Source organism: Perca fluviatilis, chromosome 15 (genome assembly GCF_010015445.1).
Source record: "Perca fluviatilis chromosome 15, GENO_Pfluv_1.0, whole genome shotgun sequence".
In the NCBI taxonomy this organism is placed as follows: domain Eukaryota; kingdom Metazoa; phylum Chordata; class Actinopteri; order Perciformes; family Percidae; genus Perca; species Perca fluviatilis.
This window is the reverse complement of record NC_053126.1, coordinates 10516707-10536777: the sequence shown is the minus strand read 5'-3', so window position 1 is coordinate 10536777 and position 20071 is coordinate 10516707. Positions and strand designations below refer to the sequence as shown.

At 42.0% G+C, this 20071-nt stretch overlaps 1 protein-coding gene across 7 annotated transcripts in view; it reads right to left on the bottom strand.

Annotated features, from left to right (window-relative positions):
- The window catches only part of cacna1ia (calcium voltage-gated channel subunit alpha1 Ia), a 157160-nt gene that overhangs the window by 38400 nt on the left and 98689 nt on the right, over nucleotides 1–20071 (bottom strand). For all 7 annotated transcript variants that reach the window (XM_039824439.1, XM_039824434.1, XM_039824436.1 and 4 more), the window contains exons 7-20: nucleotides 17287–17635; nucleotides 16736–16828; nucleotides 13167–13491; nucleotides 12484–12872; nucleotides 8805–8956; nucleotides 8001–8186; nucleotides 5823–5940; nucleotides 5513–5668; nucleotides 4660–4750; nucleotides 3203–3357; nucleotides 2153–2878; nucleotides 1438–1538; nucleotides 367–490; nucleotides 71–139 (exon numbers count right to left, since the gene is read on the bottom strand). In XM_039824439.1, coding sequence (XP_039680373.1) covers nucleotides 71–139; nucleotides 367–490; nucleotides 1438–1538; nucleotides 2153–2878; nucleotides 3203–3357; nucleotides 4660–4750; nucleotides 5513–5668; nucleotides 5823–5940; nucleotides 8001–8186; nucleotides 8805–8956; nucleotides 12484–12872; nucleotides 13167–13491; nucleotides 16736–16828; nucleotides 17287–17635 — 3034 coding nt within the window. The remainder of the gene's footprint in view (nucleotides 1–70; nucleotides 140–366; nucleotides 491–1437; nucleotides 1539–2152; nucleotides 2879–3202; nucleotides 3358–4659; nucleotides 4751–5512; nucleotides 5669–5822; nucleotides 5941–8000; nucleotides 8187–8804; nucleotides 8957–12483; nucleotides 12873–13166; nucleotides 13492–16735; nucleotides 16829–17286; nucleotides 17636–20071) is intronic.

Below are 20071 nucleotides of genomic sequence, written 5' to 3'. Positions count from 1 at the left end.
CCTGCAAACACAATACACAATACATGAGGAATCATTGGTAGTAATAGAGAGACGGGTTGTAAAATGTTACCTTGAGTGTCATCTCGCTCACAAAGATGGCAGTAAAGATGTAGTTGGAGATGGTGAGAAATACTCTTTCCTGGATAGACAAACGTGAGGAGGGAGAGAAAAGTTGACAGTCAGAATGAACAGATGGGGCAATTAGGGGTAGTAACATTTTATTTACTGCACTCTTTTAGAAAATAAAACTCAACTAATCTTCAGAGAAAACCGAAAGCTACTACAAAAAGGCTGCAGACAAGAGATTCTTGTGAAGCAGTAGCTTCTAGGCACACATGCACAGACACACATTTCAGATGGATTTACCAAGCTGCCCTGTAGTATCTTGGGCCTCTCCAGAGCTACTGTAATGCAGTTGGAGAAGATGAAGGCCAACACCACATAGTCAAACAGCTTATGGGCTATGATGGACTGGCATATCTGTCTGAACCTGGAATAGCAGGAGAGGAGAGGAGAAAGGTTTAAATAGGCATTGCAATTGCTATTAAAAAAAGGCTGACAGAATGGGGGGGGGCAATACATAGAGGTCAGGCAACACTCTGCCCAAACAGAATTAATAAACCTCTTCCAACCAATCAGAATGGGAGCCAAGTCCACTGAGAGCGCATGGGAGCTCCCTTACATCTTGGTGAGTAAATAGCCTCATTCAACCCCTGTTTACATCGCTTCTAATTCAAAACAAATTACATTAACAACACTCTCAGAAGCACTAGACCCCTGAGTACAGTGCTCCGCTGGGAAAACAGAATAGAGAGAAACAGACAGAAAGAGCGAGAAAGATAGAAAGAGATGGGACATACTGTATAAACACTGAATATGCATTTCAAACCTTAGCATGCGACACAGTGTACTGCCAAAAAGTAATTAAATGTCTTTGCTGCAGTGGTTATTGAAATGGATGAAAAGAAACAGAATGAATTGAATAGGAGAGGGATTGTATTTTGGAACAAACATGGAGACATTTAAAATGCCTTTCATTAAAACTCTGGTTCTTTACAAACTGCATATTCTAACACAATAACACTACAAGTTATTGCAGAATTTAATATATTGCCTCTGGTATTAAATTGACCCCCTAAGGCGTGCTTCTTGCTCACTAACAGGATAGTAGAAAATATCCCTTTGTAATTTCCAAGGTGGCGATCAATACTTTAGTGTAGTCCTTCTCTGTGGAAGCTTGGCAACCTGTCCTTCCTATTGATGAGGTTGGGAACGGAGTCTGCCCACCCATCCTTGATATTGTATTGATGAGACGCGCCCTCTGGCCAGCCAATAATGTTTGTATGAGAGACTGTTAAAACCAGCCCGCATTTTGAGTCAACACATTTTTAATGCAATCACTAAATGCACCGTATACAACCAATTTCTCTGACTCACTTGTTCCGTGGGGAGAATAGGAATACGGACCAGTCTTCTCTGCTCTCACACCAGTCTGGTTTGTACGCTTCTAACATCTTCTGGATGCGGAAGCACAAGCTCTGCAACACACATATCAACACACTTCATGGCAGGCACACACACAGTCGGGCAGTAAACACAAAAAGACACACAATTGCAAAGAGAAACCACTTTTTTTAGAATCCCTATTTAAATTATTTACGGAAGTGAAACACTTCTATAGCAACAGCTCGGAGCATCTTCCAAGATTACCATCTGTACAGCTCTCTCCCCTGCTGTCTAAATAGTCCTTTCCAATTAACCTTGTTTCTCTCATAGACAGACTTGTTTACAATGAAAACAATGGGACACCCCCAAGGCCCAGGTGATAGGGAAAGCAGGCTTTATACAAAGTACTTGAAAATCCTACACAAGAGAGCGGGAGATTATTGTACCGTATGTGTAAAATCTTGTGCAAACACAAAAGCTAATGGTTCGGTTATTGAGAATCACAAGTCTAGATTGTGGTTCTTGGCTCTTTTTCGAAGCTGTTACAGTACATACCGTCTTACGAGCGCTTATATGCATTTGTGGAATTGGTGTATTACAGGAAAGTCATATGCTTGTATAAGCTAACTTCACTTACTCACCAGGCTTTACTTAATACTATTACCGTTTAACCCCCCCCCCCCATACAAACTTAACGGAATCTTACATATTCAATGTCATCGTCTAGGTCCTCCCGGTCCTTGCTGCGTGTGTTAACCTGGGGGAAGACGTCGGCCATCAGTTGGCTTTGGGGGTTCGCCCCTCCAGAGTGTCTAGGAGGGGGCTGGAGATGCTGAGGAGTTTTCCCATTACAGTCTTGGTGTACCCCTCCTAAGCCACCCAGACCGTCTAGCCCACTGCCACCACCGCCTCCACTGATTACCATCCCCCCAGAGAAGCTCTTCTTCCTGTGATGAGCATGGAGCTTAATAGAGGGCAGCGGGTGGTGTGGTGGCAGTGGAGGGTGCGGGGGTCCTGGGACCTGCAGTAGGTGGGGCAGCTCGAGCGATAGAGCTCTGCGGTCCCTCCTGGGTACAAAGTGGCCCGGGAGCATAGGGTGGGGAAGGTGAAGAGAGCGTGGAGCAACAGCGGGAGGAGAGAGGAGAGACTCCTCCTCATCCGGGTGGACATGATGGAGGTGGCGGTGCGGGGATGAAGAGGCACGGGGACCCCGGATACGAAGGCTTCCTCCGACTACTCCACCAAGACCCCCCAGGCCATAGCCATAGAAGGGCCTTGCAGAGGTGGGGGTGAAGGCTGGACTAGCGGAGGGAGAAGAGGAGGAGCAGGGGCGGCATCCCCCCAGGCTGTTCCAGCTGGAACGACGGGCCCACAAGGCCTGAGGCTGGGTAGGCAGAGGGCGGCCCCAGTTGTGGTAACTTCGACCTGGATACTAAGAAAAAGAGTGAGAGGTTTCTTCCATGTCCTGTAATTCTAAGCCACACTCTGTCTCGATTGGATCTGGAAACAGAACCGATCCAATGACCAGACACATCACATAAAAACAGAATAAAGGAGAATTTACGGTACTCATTACATGAAACTTGGAAATACCTCTGTGAGAATGCGTTGGTGAGAGCAGTCTATACTTTAACCTTTAGTCAACTAAGTGCTATAGCATTATTCAGCTAATGAAATAGGCAAGAGTTAAAAGAAATCACATTGTAACTGTTAAAAGAACTACGGAAAGTCGCTCTATGCAGTCCTTTCCACTTACCATAGCCCTCTGCTCCAAGTTGGCCCTGCCCAGAGAAATAACACTGTTCCTCCTGGAACCAAGAGCAAAGGTCAACCTTTCTCCTGGAAACAGTCCATGGGCCAGTGGGGACAAGTCCAGGTGCCCATTAGGGGTTAATGTACAGATCTTTGGGTCTGTAGGAAAGAGGGAGTGGAGAGAAATTGATAGAGAATAGAAACAAGTGGTGATAAACGGAGGGAGGAACAGAGATGAGATGAAAGAGCAGAGAAAAGAAAGAAAGACAGCATTTTACAAGCCCTTCCGTCGCATCTTCTCTGTTCCTGCCGTGCAAACAGAACTTTGCAATCTCCATCACTTTACAACATAAATGTCCTAAAACGATGTTATGGCCAGCTCAGAGAGGCAGAGGAAGGTTTAATTTACACTTAATCACCTTAGAGGAGCCAGAGAGGAGCTCGTAATGATGAAAGAGAGGAATATCTGCCAGTGGCTTGTCCGTTCCCAAACATATCATTTGGTGGAATATTTCTCCAGGAACTATTACCATTCCAACTGTTTTTATTTATTTATTTTTTTAGCTAAGCTGATATTTAAAAAGGCACATTTGAGTGAGAAGAACTGTGATCAGACATCATCAGCGGCCTCCCTAATGTGCTGCTAAATGTTACTCTATACTGCATGATTCTTGGTGAGTTTACTTTTGTTATGCCTACAGGGAGAAGAGGGGAGAGGAGTGGATGGAGACATGGCATCAGGCATGCATTATTAAAAGTTTGTGCAGCTTAAATCTAAGACAGGAAAAACATGGTAAGCAAAGTTTGTTGTGGAAATCTGAAGACAGGCAACAGTTTTAATGCCCAGGGCATGATGAAACAGCTGGTAGCTTTCTGGCGTGCTGAACGGTGGTGATGCTGCAGTGGATATGACACATGCCTGTGGTGTGGGAGATCTGGGTTCAATTCCCACTGCCAATGTGTCCCTGAGCAAGACACTTAACCCCTAGTTGCCCCTGAAGCGTGTGACCTCTGAGACATATAGCAATTGTAAGTCACTTTGGATAAAAGCATCACCTAAATGACATGACATGTAATGTAATGAATGACTAGATGATTGGTACACTACGACCTTAGTACACGTATTTGATGGTACCCCTTTTACCGGTCAGACTGAAGTAGGCAATGGTGTGAGATAATAATTCTTGAAACCGTTTTTCATATTTGCAATTCTGTTATAATTCAGACAAAAAAGCCAGAATGTTTGGAAATAATAAAAGAAGTGAAGTGACATTTTATTTAATGTCAAATGATCTCTGATAACATCATTTTACAGAGGTGCGGTTAGTTTAAAGTTGACATTTTAGTTTGAGATGGGAACATTGTAATTTATTGCAAGAGGTCATACAATTTCAGAGGTGAGAAGAAAATCAATCTTTATTAAACAATAAATCTCCTAAAGCTCCTAGCGGCATTTAATACCTGAGAGATGCAGAGAGTCTTTCTGCTTATCATTCTCCTCAAAATTACAGGAAGACCTGTCATCGTCCGAGTAAGAGCGGTTTGCATCACCCTGTATCAGGGAAAAGGAGAGAAAATGAATGGGTGAGGAAAAAAAGAGAAACACAAGGATGAGGGGGGAGGGGGCACAGCAAGTAAGAGAAATGAGAAATTAAATAGACATGAGAAAAGGAGAGTAAGAAGCACAGTGGGAGAAAGTGTAGAAAAAAGTGATCAATCACAAGCTAATAAATAGAAACCCCCAATCATTTTTCCTCTCCTTATTGCCCAACTAGCTAAGGGGCAAGAGGCAATCTTATTCCTCATTTAATGCTGTTGTTGAACAAATTCTTATACATACTGTTTATACAGCCAGTGTTTGACACCAAAGATACATTTTTTTCTCCTTAATACGGACAAAGGAGACCGTCCTCACCCCAAAAATGCTCCATAGGTAGTTTGTACAAGCAGTTTATTACGATCCATAATTACATTTATAGTGGTGATGACCTTGAGTGGCCTAGTTATTATAACGGGAGCAAAGGAGGAAGTCAGGTGACGGAATATACTTACATACGTATCATGTACTCACGTTACTTAACTGAAACTTTGCCTAAACCTAACCAAGGAGTTTTGTTGCCTAAACCTAACAAAACTCAGACCGTTTCACAATGCCACGTCTAAAACTGCGAGCGTTATGTTTAGGTATCACATTCTCAGCTTGTAGCAAAACAAACAAATTATTGGCTAGCTTTCACCATATCACATTCGGTTTTGTTAATTTGCATTTTGCGTAAGTGCATACTGTCCAATATTCTAAACCAAGATGTCTTACCTCAGCCTGGAAACCCTCAACCAAGATGGCCACCAGTAAATTGAAGAGCACATAGTTTCCAAATGTCATAAGAGCTACGAAGTAGAGAGCAGCAAAGGGCGAGGTGGATGCCATCCCATTGTACAGCACCATGTTCCAGTCCTCCTGAGTCAGAATCTACACAAAATATGCATACACAGTCAGGAGCAGAACACACATGCATACAGATAGAAAAAGTAAGCACATGTTCAACAGCACACTTAATTAAATTGGGAAACCAAAGTTTTGAAAAGTGTGTGGATGTGTGTGTGTGTTTTAAAACTCTTCGTACCTGAAAGACTGTGACAATGGCCCAGAGCAGGGAGTCAAAGTTCTTCCTGTCAGGCACTGTGTCTCCAGCCTCTGTCTTCAGACTGAACTTACAACCAAAGATGTGCATCCCCAGGATACTGCAGCAAAAGAAGGGATTTCTCAGCCACACATGCTGTCGTAGGATAAGAGTATTATGCCTCCATGTTTAATTATGTCTTTTATGTATGTAGTTTAATTGTGTTTCTTTATGATACCTTCAGCCAAACAGGGTTTGGTACATGTACTCAAAGTTAAAATAGATAAAGTAACAGAAACAGTATCAAATTAGTATAAAAGAGATGATCAAAAGCAATAGAGCACTCATAAACAAACGTGTCTTCTCATTGACACACACATTTACATGACGATACACACATACTGTACATAAAAATACTTTATAACCTTTAAAAATCTTCTATATCTGTTTCCTTCAAATCTCTATTTTTTGGGGGTTTCACTTTATTTCCCTCTCTCCTGCTCTCTATCCTTCTACCTGCACCCATCCTATATTTGCGGTAATCACAAGACTGCAACTCAACGCAGTTGATATTCTTATTCATCGCTGTTTTCTTTAGGGGTTTGTGAGAGGTTTTAAAAGTTTAAGCTGAGTGGTACTTTATATTAACTGCTCACTAAAAGCTCCGGTGGCTAGATGTATAGGCCAAATGCCACTTGCTCAGGCTAGCATTACGGGCTAAAAGCTCAGATGCCATCTGTCTTGTCACATGCTTATGCTTGACTGCTGTGCTGCAGGGGTAAGGAGGCTGGTTTTCAGGTAGGCATATACACACACATAGAAAGTCACAAACACACACAGGTTCACAAAATAAAGATAGGCCTACAAGAAGGATTTCGGTAATGGCGTTATACTGCTGTGAAACTCATATCTATCATGTAATAATAAGTGCACTTGCAACAATTATGATGCATTTTTCAAATAACAATAATTCTGTTAATACGATCTTCATTTTCGGTTATCGCCCACAGAGGTGGAATTGGAGGGAAAACAGAGTAGCGTGTGTGTGCGTGTGTGTTTGTGTGTGTGCTTGAGGGAGGTTAACAAGAGAAGAGATTAGGCTGAATGATTATGTTTTTGTAAATTGCAGTTTTTAGCATCTGCATCACAGTATTAATTTAGTTACTTTAGGCTATGGAAATGCTGTATAGAGTCTTTATTTGCATTTAATCTTCAAATATAAGGACAACTCTCCCTCTGTGGCTTAGATTTCACAGTTGACCTACTGGAATGTCTTTACTGATTTAATGCAAAGACAAAGCATTGCTGATGGTGCTCTACTAACACTTTTTACAAAGATATTCATGTCAATTTTAAATCAAACAAATATATGAACATGCCATTGTAGATCGATAGATAGATAGATAGATAGATAGATAGATAGATAGATAGATAGATAGATAGATAGATAGATAGATAGATAGATAGATAGATCAAAACTGAATTGTCCACTGAATTTACATACACTGGAAATTCATCTTTGGCACTCTGGAAACATAATATACTTAAAACACAGCACACAAACAACATAAGTTAAATTGTAATTAGAGTCTCTATCTGTCAGTTTAATACTTACGGTTTACTGTTATCATTGTTCTTTGGCCCGAGGCCTGAGTGTCTAATTTAGTGGAAATTCAAAAGTTTAATGTAGTCAAACATACTGCTGACAGACAGACAAGTTTAGGCACTCATAACTTCCAGAAGTAATCCTGGAGAAGGACGCAGGTCAAAGAGAAAAGCCTTGACAGAGCTGAGATACGGTTTGGGCAAAAATTAGGTGGAACTCCAATAACTGGATGCTAATCCTATTATTTTGCACAAACCGTGTTCAGGCCTCTGGCTATGACTGCCTGCACCACACTCAACTAATATATTTAGTCTTAATATGCTGATAATCTATGACTTTTTTATATTCAGAAGTTTGGTTTGGCAACAAAACAATCTGCTTGTTAAACTATCAGGAACAGTACTGCATATATATATATATATATACAGTATCTATATCAGGCATGTACTGTACACCCCACAATCTCTGTTCTCCACTATTCTTGTTTACACTTTCCTGCCCTCTCTGTGTCCTGCTGATTTCTTTTCTCCTAGCCACATTCCACATACAAGAATGCCCCTGTGCCCCTGTGTTACCTGAAGATAAAGATGAAGAGCATAAGCAGCATACAGAAAGTGGCCACGTTGTCCATAGTCTTCATCAGCACCACCAGCTGCCGCCTCAGCGCAGGCATGAACCTCACCAGCTTAATGACCCTCAGCAGCCTGAAGGTCCTCAGCACTGACAGGCCGCCGTCTGCCTGGCCGATGATCTCACACACACTGGGTTATGTGTTGCATTGGGTGGGATGTGTGAAGATGTGAAGAAATTAAAAGAAAAAAAAAGAAAATTGGTAGAGAAAAAAACAAGTATTGTTATAATTGGGGAATGTGGGGAGAGTTACATAAAACAATAAAATACAAATAGGTAGAAATCCGAAAGCCAAGATAAGGGAAGATAACGAGATAGTGCTTTATACTTAATAAAACACACTACTGCACATTTCTCAAGATACAGAAATATGTATAATCCATACTGGTTTGATAAGGAATTCTGCTGCATTTTACATATTTTATCCCCACACTGCTAGACAGTTCCTAAATTAAATATTTGTGGTGTATTTTAATGTAAAGCTCCATGAGGAATACACCACAACAGATGGAAATCTGATTGGAACAGTAAGTTTGTCTGTTTTCTACGGATGAGAGCATGTCTTAAAACTCAATTAGATGCACAGTAGTTGGACAATCATTACATGTTTGTACAAAAGCTCTCTGGAATCTCTGGTTTTGGGATACAGTTAATATTATATCTCATTTAATACATTGTGGCACACTCAACTTGCTGACTAAGTGACAACCTAACTTTACAACCAGCTAATCATTTTGTAGTTTGCAGACCTGATGATGACAATAATGCCATCAAAGATGTTATAGGGGTTCCTCAGGTACTCAAAGAAGCCAAAAGCAGTCAGCTTGAGGACCATCTCCAAGGTGAACATGCTGGTGAAGACAATGTTGCAGATCTCCAGGACATTGGTCAGCTCTTCGGGCTGGGTGGAAGCACAGAAACAGAAAAAATTCTAAATGAAAATAGCAAGTAAGATGTGGAAGCAGGTGGGGCGGTGCGGAGTGGTAGGCAAAAGATAAGAGGGATTTGAGTTGCAAGGATTTCAAGTTAAAAACAGCAATGATATCCCCAGAGAGGCAGGTACAGACAAAGAGATAAAAACACAGTTGATATTAAACCACTGCTTTGCAATCACCGCTGCCACAACAAAAGCCACTAGGAAAACAATTGTGTACCCATCACATTTCTCCGCCTGTGTTGAAATGGCTGTCACTCAAACTGTCAGTCACTTCAAAAGAGAATTCTCTCCTACCTCGCAAATAAAATTAACGTGTGTACACCTCATCTTAAATTTAGCACTGCTGTTCATGTAAAATTGTAAAGGAGAACTCAGGGAACGTCACATTAGAAACATAAAGTTAGGAAAGGGAGAAACAGTATGGAGAGTGTGTATCGTTTGTGCAGCACATGGCGTCAACCACTGGCTGAATAGCGGAGCATGTTATCTGAATTGGCAAAGGAACCGACCCATATATGAACCGCAAACACACTCCAGTCAATCCTGGGTTTATTTCCATTTGTGTGTGTGTGTGTGTGTGTGCGTGTGTGCGCACAAGCAGACTTGCTTTATGAAAGTATATTTTGTCTGTGAGTGTATGTGTGTAAAGCGCGATATGGATCAGATGCTTTCTCTGATACCCCCTGTGAATTTCTGTTTCAAAGCCAGCGGAGAAATAGCCAGCTAGCCTTGCCAAAGTTAGCAAACCATTTCAGAGAAAAACACAGTTCTGAGCCCTCCCCTTCCTCTAATCGGCTTTTTCTCCCAATCTATCTCCATCCCCCTCTCTCCATCCCCTTTTCTTTCTCTTTCTGAGTCTCATTATCAGACAGACACATCTCTTCCCAATCAATATCCTCCTGTCGATCAGAGGAGGGAGAACGGCAGAGGAAGAACCCAGCTGAAGGAGAGAGAAAACAAGAAGCGAGCAGAGGGATTGTTTTTGGAGTAGATGATGACATGATTGTAGAGAGGAGAGGTGAGGAAAACACTCAATTAGAGGTGAGAAACAGTAAGAATTACAAAGGGGATGGAAGCCCACACATTCTAAATCCCATAAGCTCAGTTTTGGCTACAATGCTTTAGTCTGGAAAACATCTACTGAGACTCATTTGAGCTCAGTACTGTAGCTGGATGCTGGACCAATCTGTGGACTACAGAGTGGTTTAGAAGACCACATTACTCACCATCTCTAAGAAATGCAAATGCCATTAGACACATATGAAAAGAGATACTAAAACTACTAGATATGTTGGAGCAGACAATAGGAAATTGTAGGAATAAATGGAGTTTCATCCCTCAGCAGATAGCTTTAACCTTGACCTATGTCCAGAACTCACTCGCTCGACGAAAGTACAAAAAGAGGATATGAGATTGATTGCTATTGACAGAACCAGCACAGCCCTTGACACCACAGTTTAAATCAGACAAAATACCATCATTCCTCCCTGTCCTTGCTTTCTCCCCCCCTTTCTGCTTTTCTTTTTCTTGACCCATTTACTTAATTCCCCAATTGTATTTTTCCTCATGTTTATTTCCACCTTTTACCCTAATTTTCTATCCCCTGAATAATATTTCATATTTGATCTACCCATACAAATGTCCTCTCCCTGTTTCACTCTTGAAATGTGCCATCAGTTAACATGTACATGTTGTTTGAATATAAATGATTGAGCTCCAGCTTCCAAGTCTGAATTCCAATGTGCCAATTTGTTGAGTCCAGATACAAACGCACATAATGTGAATGCAAATAGGCAGCTTGCCTTTAAATTTGCTAATGTGCAACATCTGATAACTTGGTGAGTAATAATCCAACGTAAATATGAAAAAAAAAAACATCTTTGATAGTCAAATATCACAATCGAAAATTGCAAGGACATACAGCACCTATACAGAACAACATTTTTTACTTGAAACCACACACTTGACATGAACATTTCCCCTAAGCAGGTTGTGGTCCGAGTGAGGCAGCCCTGTGGTTGGTCATTTTTCTGCTAAAAGTACATCAGCTTCAGAGTTCCTGTTTTAGAATACGATTGCAAGAGGTAAGACTTTCTACTGCAAAGCAAAAACACACAACGGTATCACTGCTTCAGTGTCAGCCTGTGGGAATTGTGGAGGGAGAAAGAATCAAAAGACAGACAGACCAGGCGTCTTTGAGTATGTGCATGCAAATGTGTCCGCATGTTTCTGCATAGATGCCTACTTTGAAACGCAAACGCTCGCTCACACAGGGAACTGAGCTGAAAACTGCTGTGTAACCAGCGTCTACTTCGTTCTTCCAGTCTTACTTGTCTCCTCCTCTCTCCACCCCCCCCCCCACCCCCCACGACCCTCATTTATTGTTAGAATCTTTAGAGATTAGAGAAGGCAACTACTCTGTACGCTGTCAAAGAGTGAGTGGGCGGATGAGAGAGAGAGAAAGAGAAGTGGGGAAACGGAGGGTGAAACTGAGGGAGGTAAAAGAGAGTCAGACAGTAGATGAGACACTTAGGGTAAGGTCGGAAGGACAGACGAAAGGAAGAAAGGAAGGAAGGAAGGAAGGAAGGAAGGAAGGAAGGAAGGAAGGAAGGAAGGAGAGACAGCGAGGAACAAAGGAGCGAGAGGGGGAAGGAATGCGCAAAATAAAGGTGCACAGAGGGATTTATGGAGAAAATAAGGGGAGAGAAGTGGGAGTAAAATTAGCAATGGAGCGGGTAGAATGGCATGTGTTAAGAGAGAGAGAAATGAAGGGAAAAGAAAAAGCTTGTTTATGTAACAGCATTTCTATGTACCTGCATGTGTTTCTGATCGGTCCATGCACAACAATATAAAAAGATATTTATGTGCATGCACACACTGGACACAAATAGATGTGAATCGTGTGTGTTTGTGTGTGTGTATGTGTGTGTGTGTGTGTGTGTGTGTGTGTGTGTGTGTGCGTGTTACGCGTGCATATGTCGTCTTGGCAGGCCTTTCCCATTCTTGCTTGAGCGTGGTCAAAGTTAAAAGCCAGCTCCGTTTTGTCTACCGCTCGGCTAAATGTTTACACCTCTGTAAGGAAATGGCATGCCAGCGATGCTCCCCTCCCACACTCATCCATCTGAATGTCATCTGCTATTATGATATCTCTAGGAGCAATGCTTCATCAGCAGTGATAGTGGTTTATCTGCTGAGGCTGCGGAGATTTGTGGGAGTGAGAAATTATTACGCTAACACACTCGATTGACACTGTAGTATGTCAGTCTGAAGGATTTAAGGCAATGCATATTCCTACAATGACCACAAGGACCATTGTATTTACCAGTTTCCAAAGCATTCCCTGTCTGAAGTCAGTTCATAAATAGACCCCTCTCTGATAGAACTTTCAAAAATAAATGTCTCTCTTCATTTTGGTTTTAATGGCATATTGTCACTGCATAAGCAGTGTCAGTAACAATGTTTATGTGATAGCATCGACCATTTCATCTTACCTGGTTATGATGCTCGATGCCCATACTGATGGTGTTGATGAGAATAGCGATCATAATGCCCCTGCTGAAGTACTTGCTCTCTACAATGCCCCAAAGTTTCCTCCTCATATCATTCCAAATGTCTTTACAATATCCAAAGCATGTCCTCTTCCTCTTCCTCTCTCCATCTCCCCTCTCTTCTAGATGGTTCTCCTCCTTGCCCGTCTCTTTCACTGCATCCTCATTATCTTCCTCCCTGTTGGCGGAGTCTCCCACAGCCCTCGCCCCCTCTTTCAGTGATAATGCACATATAGGGCAGTCCTCAGGGTTCTGAGGGACAGGCAGACTGATGGAGTTGGCTAGTGGCTGAGAGCTGTGGTCTTGCTTGCTCTGGTGCGGACAGTGAGATGCTAGAGAGATGGGAATAGAAAGAATATGAGCCTACAGATGCATTTCAATTTCCTGTATTAGATCTTCTTTAATAATGCAAAGTATACAGGATGCAAGTATCTGCCCTTTAAAAAAAATGCATTTTGAACAGAACAGTATACTGTACGGTTGTCCTTATGTTTTTCTAGTTCAAACATATTCGAGAGCTAAAACATATTCAACTCTTACTATTCCACAATTACACGTTGTCTTAATTGAAAGTGTCAAATGTTACATAAGACATAGTCACATGTCATTGAGGCCCTCCTACTCACTTTTTGGGTGCCTGGAATGATGCCGCTCTCCGTTCACATTCCCTCCACCACGCCTGTAACCCCTGCCTCCACCAGGCGGTGGGGGTTTGCCCCTCAGAGTGTAGTAGAGAGCTGCCGATCTCCTCTTGGCCTTGCGAAGGACATGGCAAACCAGCTGGAATATCTCCTCGTAGCAATCTCCCGGCTCAGCCATGCTGGCCAGGGTGGAGGAGGACAGGCACTGCGCCCTTTGCTCCTGCATCAGCTGGTGTTCCCGCTGTTTGGTCTCCGAGAACTGGGTGGCAATAACCACCAGGCACAGGTTGATCATGAAGAATGAACCAATCTGGATGGATGTGGAACAAGGAACAGAAGGTTTATGTGGAACTTTTTGGGTGAGTCAAGATGTACAGTACATGAAGTGAGATAAAGTGAGTGCAAACAATGGGAAATTGCTGCATGGAACATGAGCTACTATCTAGCCCGAAGAATGAATTGTTCTGTAGGAAGGAGAGTGGGTAAATCAAGATTTAACACTTAACCGAGAGGCAACCCTAACTAAAACAATAAGAACCAGTGCAGTGTCTCATTTAAATAATCAGCCTATGGCTAAAGCAGATGTTGTTCATTTAAGAAACATGAAATATGTAAAGAATTGTGATTTTCCAATGGTAAATACAGACTTGTTTTTACATCAAGCTCACACTTGCTGATTCTAATAATCTGTGCCAATCCCCCTGTAGAAATGTAAGCACACATGCTAAAGGTCTCTAAAGGCTGGCTTCCCACCAAACTGAGGCTGATTGAAGCAGACAGACAGAGCCAACACATGCCCAAAGCACAGTTCAGCGTCTGGCTATCTTTCTCTTCCTTTCATTCGCTGACTTGATTTAACTTACCATCCTGCGCCTACTCCAACTTAATATATTTCTTTACTTTTCTCCTGCCCATGCTCCCCAACCCTTTTCGTGAACATCACTTTACCCATCAGAACAATGTTCTCTTTTTTTCACAAAAGAGTTTCCATTTTCTTATCATGAATCAAAGTGAGGGTTGAAGGGCTAGTTGCAGAGAGGAGATGGGGTGCATTGTGGATGGGAAGTGTTGGCTGACCCTTTTAGTGGCAGTAATGGGAATCACTACAGGACTGCTGAAATGGCTTTTATTGGACCACTCTGAGCTGGTTACAGAACAATGATTATATCAATATAATGCTGAACAACTCAAAAACCAGACTGCTGGATGGCCACGGCAGCTTGTAGCAGGGCCTCGGATTTGTTCATTACAAATCTGAACATTTTTTGCTGGCACACACACAGACACACACACACACACACACACACACACACACACACACACACACACACACACACACACACACACACACACACACACACAGACAGACATCCATATTCACCGACAAGGCTAGGCCATTTGGAGCAGGAACACTCAATAAATCATGCACATATATAAAAATCCAAACTTAATGACCCTCCACCTATAAACTTTCATCCACAGTGATCAAAGATGCAGGGCAAGGTGAAGGAGATACTGGAAAAGATGGGAGGAATGAAAAAAGAAGAGACTCCAGAGATATTCAGAAAGAAGAAACATAGCAGAGAGGGAGGAGAGATGCCCATCTGTGTCCTCTGGGTCAAAGCAGGTCTGCAGGTGTGTGGGGCTTTGATTTCCCTCCAGGCCTGCATCTGTGTGTGTGTGTGTGTGTGTGTGTGTGTGTGTGTGTGTGTGTGTGTGATTTTTGTGTGTGTGTGTGTGTGTGTGTGTGTGTGTGTATTCTGTAATTTTGATCAGTAGACAGCTTTGCGCATAATCAGGGAGGGCAGTCCAATATCACGCATTCAGATGATGACTGCATTATGCATGCAAACATACACACAAAAGCATTTGTGATCACACACTCACAGAAATTAAGATGGCAGGCTTACTTTACAACTGATTGCATATTTCTATGTGCTTCCATACAGCCACTGTCACATGCATTTATGTGTATACATATTATCTCTTTCCCTGAAACACACACACACACACACACACACACACACACACACACACACACACACACACACACACACACACACACACACACACACACACACACACACACACACACACACACAAACAACTTCCTAATAAATTGCCCTCTTGGTCACTAAGCTCTAAGTCACATTAATCTCTTTACTCACACTCCTCAATGTGACACCAATAAAGACAGTTAGGTTGTGCAGTTAACACTATATCAAGCATCAAGCAGATAGAGATTACAGGACCAACTAACAAGCTTAAAGCACAGAGTACTACAATTTCATAACACAACACACACACATACACACACACACACACACACACACACACACACAGAAAGAAACAATAACTAAAAAATGAAAAAAATGAGAGAGTCAAGGTGACCCTCACTGTGTGAACAACACCTTTGGGGCTCGTGGAGTTGCCTGACCGAAAACTTCTTATAGTGTTAGCAACACTTCCAAGGCATCCCTTAGGGCCAGACAGACTGGAGCCTTGCAAAGAAGCTCAAAAAGGGGTGGCACATTTGTGTCAATCAATCATGAACCACAAAGGGAGCAGTGTGTTTGTCTGGTTGTTAGCTGCTGTGCAAGCCACTGAGCTCTGTTGTTTGATCAGTTATCAGAGTCTAAATGCAGCAAGCACAACGTTTGACTTAGATCAAGATGTTTTCAGCTGTTTAGTTCAATTGTGTCTTGCGCTGGACATTACTATAACTGTAGTATGGGGCTATACATTCCACAGGCCATGGGATTGTGATCAATGTAGCAGCATAAACAAGGCAAAAGCGATTATATTGTGACACCATGTCAACTATCTTTGTTTGCCAAAAGGTGTTTACACTGGCAATGACAACCTCAGGTCAGATCTGCCAAAGAGGAGATGGAATTTAGAGCTGCAGTTACGATGCCAATAATCTTCTTGGCCTAATAAAGCCAATGTTGTGAGGAAGAAGGAGAGTGTTTTGTAGGGCAGGTCTTGCACTCAAAGTTGGGTTCCTTTTCATTAGAATGTACTGTGGAAATTGTACTGTGTGCTTGTGACTGATTGGTTTCATTAATTTACTCTCTTTTTTCTTTCTTCAGTATCATTTAGCAGTTCTCCTCTCTCACCTCCATTCCTCTCCTCTGGTATTTTCTTGATCTCATTTTCAAGCTTTACAAAAGGATGCATCTATGTTTTTTTTTTATTTTGTTCACCTGCTGGTGGGAAACTAACAAACTTTATTGCATGTCTGCAACACAGAGTGACTGAATGCTGGGTTCACAGACAGCCAATGGCATGCGAATGCAGAATTAAACAATTTTGCCACAATCTGGTACTGTATGCAAAGAGCTGATCTAGCTCTTGCAAACTTTTCTCTTTTGGACATACATTTTCTTGTCTCCTTCAACTGTCCTTCCTCCTCTTCTCTACCTTCATTTCTTATTATTTAAGTGTCAATTTTTCAATCATCATAACACATTGTACACTAATGTGTCAGCTGGTAGGGATGTAGCGTACTAATAAACAGAAAACTAATAAATGTAGTAATAAATTCTACTTACAATGATGAGTAAAATGAAGTAGATGAAGTTGTAGAAGGAATGGGCATCCATTACATAATACATGATCTCCACCCAGCCCTCCAGAGTGATCACCTAGGAGGAAAGATTCTATTGAGTGTCAAGAAATAAACATTTTCAAATTCCGTGGCAGGGCTTGCTCAGCAGAATATAACTGCGAACTTTACTTACAGAGTTCATATGACACGTTTAAATATGATGGACCTAGCTAATGAACATAGTCAAATAATAGAGTAAAAATATTCAATAGGTGCTTAGGTAAATCAAATTAAATTCATTTTGAGAAGAATGACTGAAATTGAATAGTTCAAACAGCCGAAAAGACATCATTTGTTCAAAATTAATTATTTGATCAAAATCGGGTCAGCCATTCAAACACGCAAAAAAAAAAAAATTATTCAACAATCTTTGAATAATAACTTTAGAATGCAGTTATAATATATATATTAAGAGTCATGAAAGTAAAAGATCAGCAACCCACAGTTCCGACCTCACTTTTACCTCACCAGTCTTCAAACTCATGTGGAACATACCTGAAAGATTACGATCCAGGCGTAGACAATGTTGTCAAAGTTGATGGCACCTTTGTGGGGGTTACCACTTCCTGTGTGGCATCGAGTGTAATACTGGTTCCAGTTGATGCAAAGACCCACTGCTTCACCGGCACCACTACCGTTAGCCAGTGGCTCAGGACTCAAGCCCAGAGACTGTCTGTGGAGCGCGTCCTCCCTGTCCAGGCAGCATGTGCGTCCTCCTTCACGCCTGGCCGGCACATCGGCACATGACATGATGCCATTATCGGACGCCAGGGAGCAGATGAAGGGGCGTTCATCATTCTCCTCAGGCTGGTAGTACGGAGCAGGCGGGGTCATACCTGAAGAGCTGGGGTCGGGACAACGTAAGACACTAAGTTAGTTGGTTATGGAATCAAATCTGTATATACACATAATAGAGTTGTATCCTTCGCTACTTCATTTGGGTTTGAGTTTCAGGAGGATTTCAGTGAAAGAAGTGGAGTCAAGAAGGTGCAAGAGGGGAGAATGTGAAGTACTCGACCAAGCCTGTGGAATAAATGCATAATTGAAGGGGGAATAAAGAAAAGAAAATGATCCTGCATGAACAGTTTATTACAAATCTGGACATTTTTCGCTGTTACTCCATGGACAAAGCTCTCTCTTGCTCTCACACTCACACACGCCCACACACACACACACCCACACACACACACACACACACACACACACACACACACACACACACACACACACACACACACACACACACACACACACACACAGATCCAGAAGCTGCTGACCTTAACCTTAATAAATGAATGAAATTTTGGGGAGTCACGACAAAATGTCTCTTCACTTCTCTCTCTGAACTACTCAAACAAGACATAAAGAACTGCATTCTTTTGCAGCCATTCCAGTAAATACTACCAATCCTTTACAACAGGATATTCAGTGCTTCACCAACAAAACTTTTACTTGCAAGTGAATATTTGGTCTGGTCTTGACAAAGCAGACATAACACGTGAGTTTTGCCATTTGAAACAGGGACAGCTCTGCGCTGATTGATTAACCTGATAAACACATGGACATCATTCGATTGGGACTGTGATAGGTAGAGATAATCATACTTTCACACTTTCTGAGATGCAAAGTGTTCAGTAGGAGTAAATGAGTACCATCAGGTCACTGTATCAGGATATTTGTGGGATGTCCTTATACAGAAGCAGCTGCATTCAATCTGTAGTCAAAGATACAGGCAAAACAAAAATGGTATTTCCTAAGCTAACTAACCAGTTCACAAGGACGTCATTGGAGATGAGTATATTTAGCACCAGACAACAAATTGTTTAATCATGTTAAGTAAATCATGTGGAAACTGTATGTGAGAGTATGTGTGTGTGTGTGTGTGTGTGTGTGTGTGTGTCATAGTGTGAAATCAGCAGAAAAACAGATTACACTCTCCTGCATGGACACCTATTGACACTGTTCAATGAACTCATTCTTTTCATGTACGCACCCCTCGTGAGTGAGTGAGCGGCTGATTCCTGCCAAACTTAATGACACATCTCTAAATTCTGAATCTGACTGATTGCCACCATCTGAAGCACCTCATCATTTCCTGACATGTTTGCTGAGATGCATGCTTTAATGGAAGCATGCCAAAGAGGCTGTCTTTCACTTCATGTCCACCTAGAACACCTAGAGAAGCCCATTACTACGGTGGCGGGAGAGTGCAATGCAACATTACAAAGAATGAAACACTTTTACAAAGCTTGAGACAAATTTACATTTTGGAAAACAAATTTACATTTTTGGAAAACAAATTTTCACTTTAGAAAACAAATTTACATTTTGGAAAACAAATTTACATTTTAGAAAACAAATTTACATTTTAGAAAACAAATTAACAAGATGCAAAACACTTTTACCAGTCCTGAAACAAATTTTCAAATGACAGATTCTTCCGGAAAGGGAATGTACCACATACCCGAAGTGATGAGGTGTTGTATACATGTCGCCTGTATTCGGACAGTTATGGATCGAATCGTCAATAGAGCCGCATCTTGGAACAGGGAGGCACTCCCCTTATATACTGTCTATGGCCGTCTTTAATGCATCACGTCCAATGTAGGCAAAGGTCTAACGGAAATAAAATCACTATAAATCGTCAAAATCTCATGCGATGTTGTAGTTTTTTAAAACAAAAAACCAAAGAGACTAATTAAGGTGTTAATACAAAGAATATTTATTATAATCAGTTCACAGATATGAGTACAACGACGGAAACTTCACCCTTCTGAACTAAGAGGTTCTGCTTCAAAGTGAAGTTTAAACAGACTGAAATGTCCAGGCTCACTCCCCCACTAATGATTCATTTATTTCTGCATGTAGTTATTCATTTAACGAGACTTAAAGTCATGTTTCGTCATCCACAGTCCGAGTCCCGCCAGACTCCCTTTAGGAAACCTGTGATTTAAACTTCAGCAGGTTGTGACAGTCCGTCACGCTCAGTCCTGGATCTGATTCTCCCGGGCTTCCCTTCCCTCCAGCGGGCCCAGCAATGGCCTGGGTCTCCAGCTGCGTGGTGTCGTTTTGGCTCCCAGGAATGGGCAGTGAGCTCCAGGTCCTGCAGCTGCAGACGGACTCAGCTGCCCCTGCTGTAGCCCGATCCGGCCGTGGCTGTCGATACGTTCCCCGTTTTCCAATGTTTCTGTCAGGTCCGCGTCATATAAAAACTCCAAACACCGACCACACGTAAAGTCACCATAAACTTCATTCACGCCATATACTCAACAACACAAAT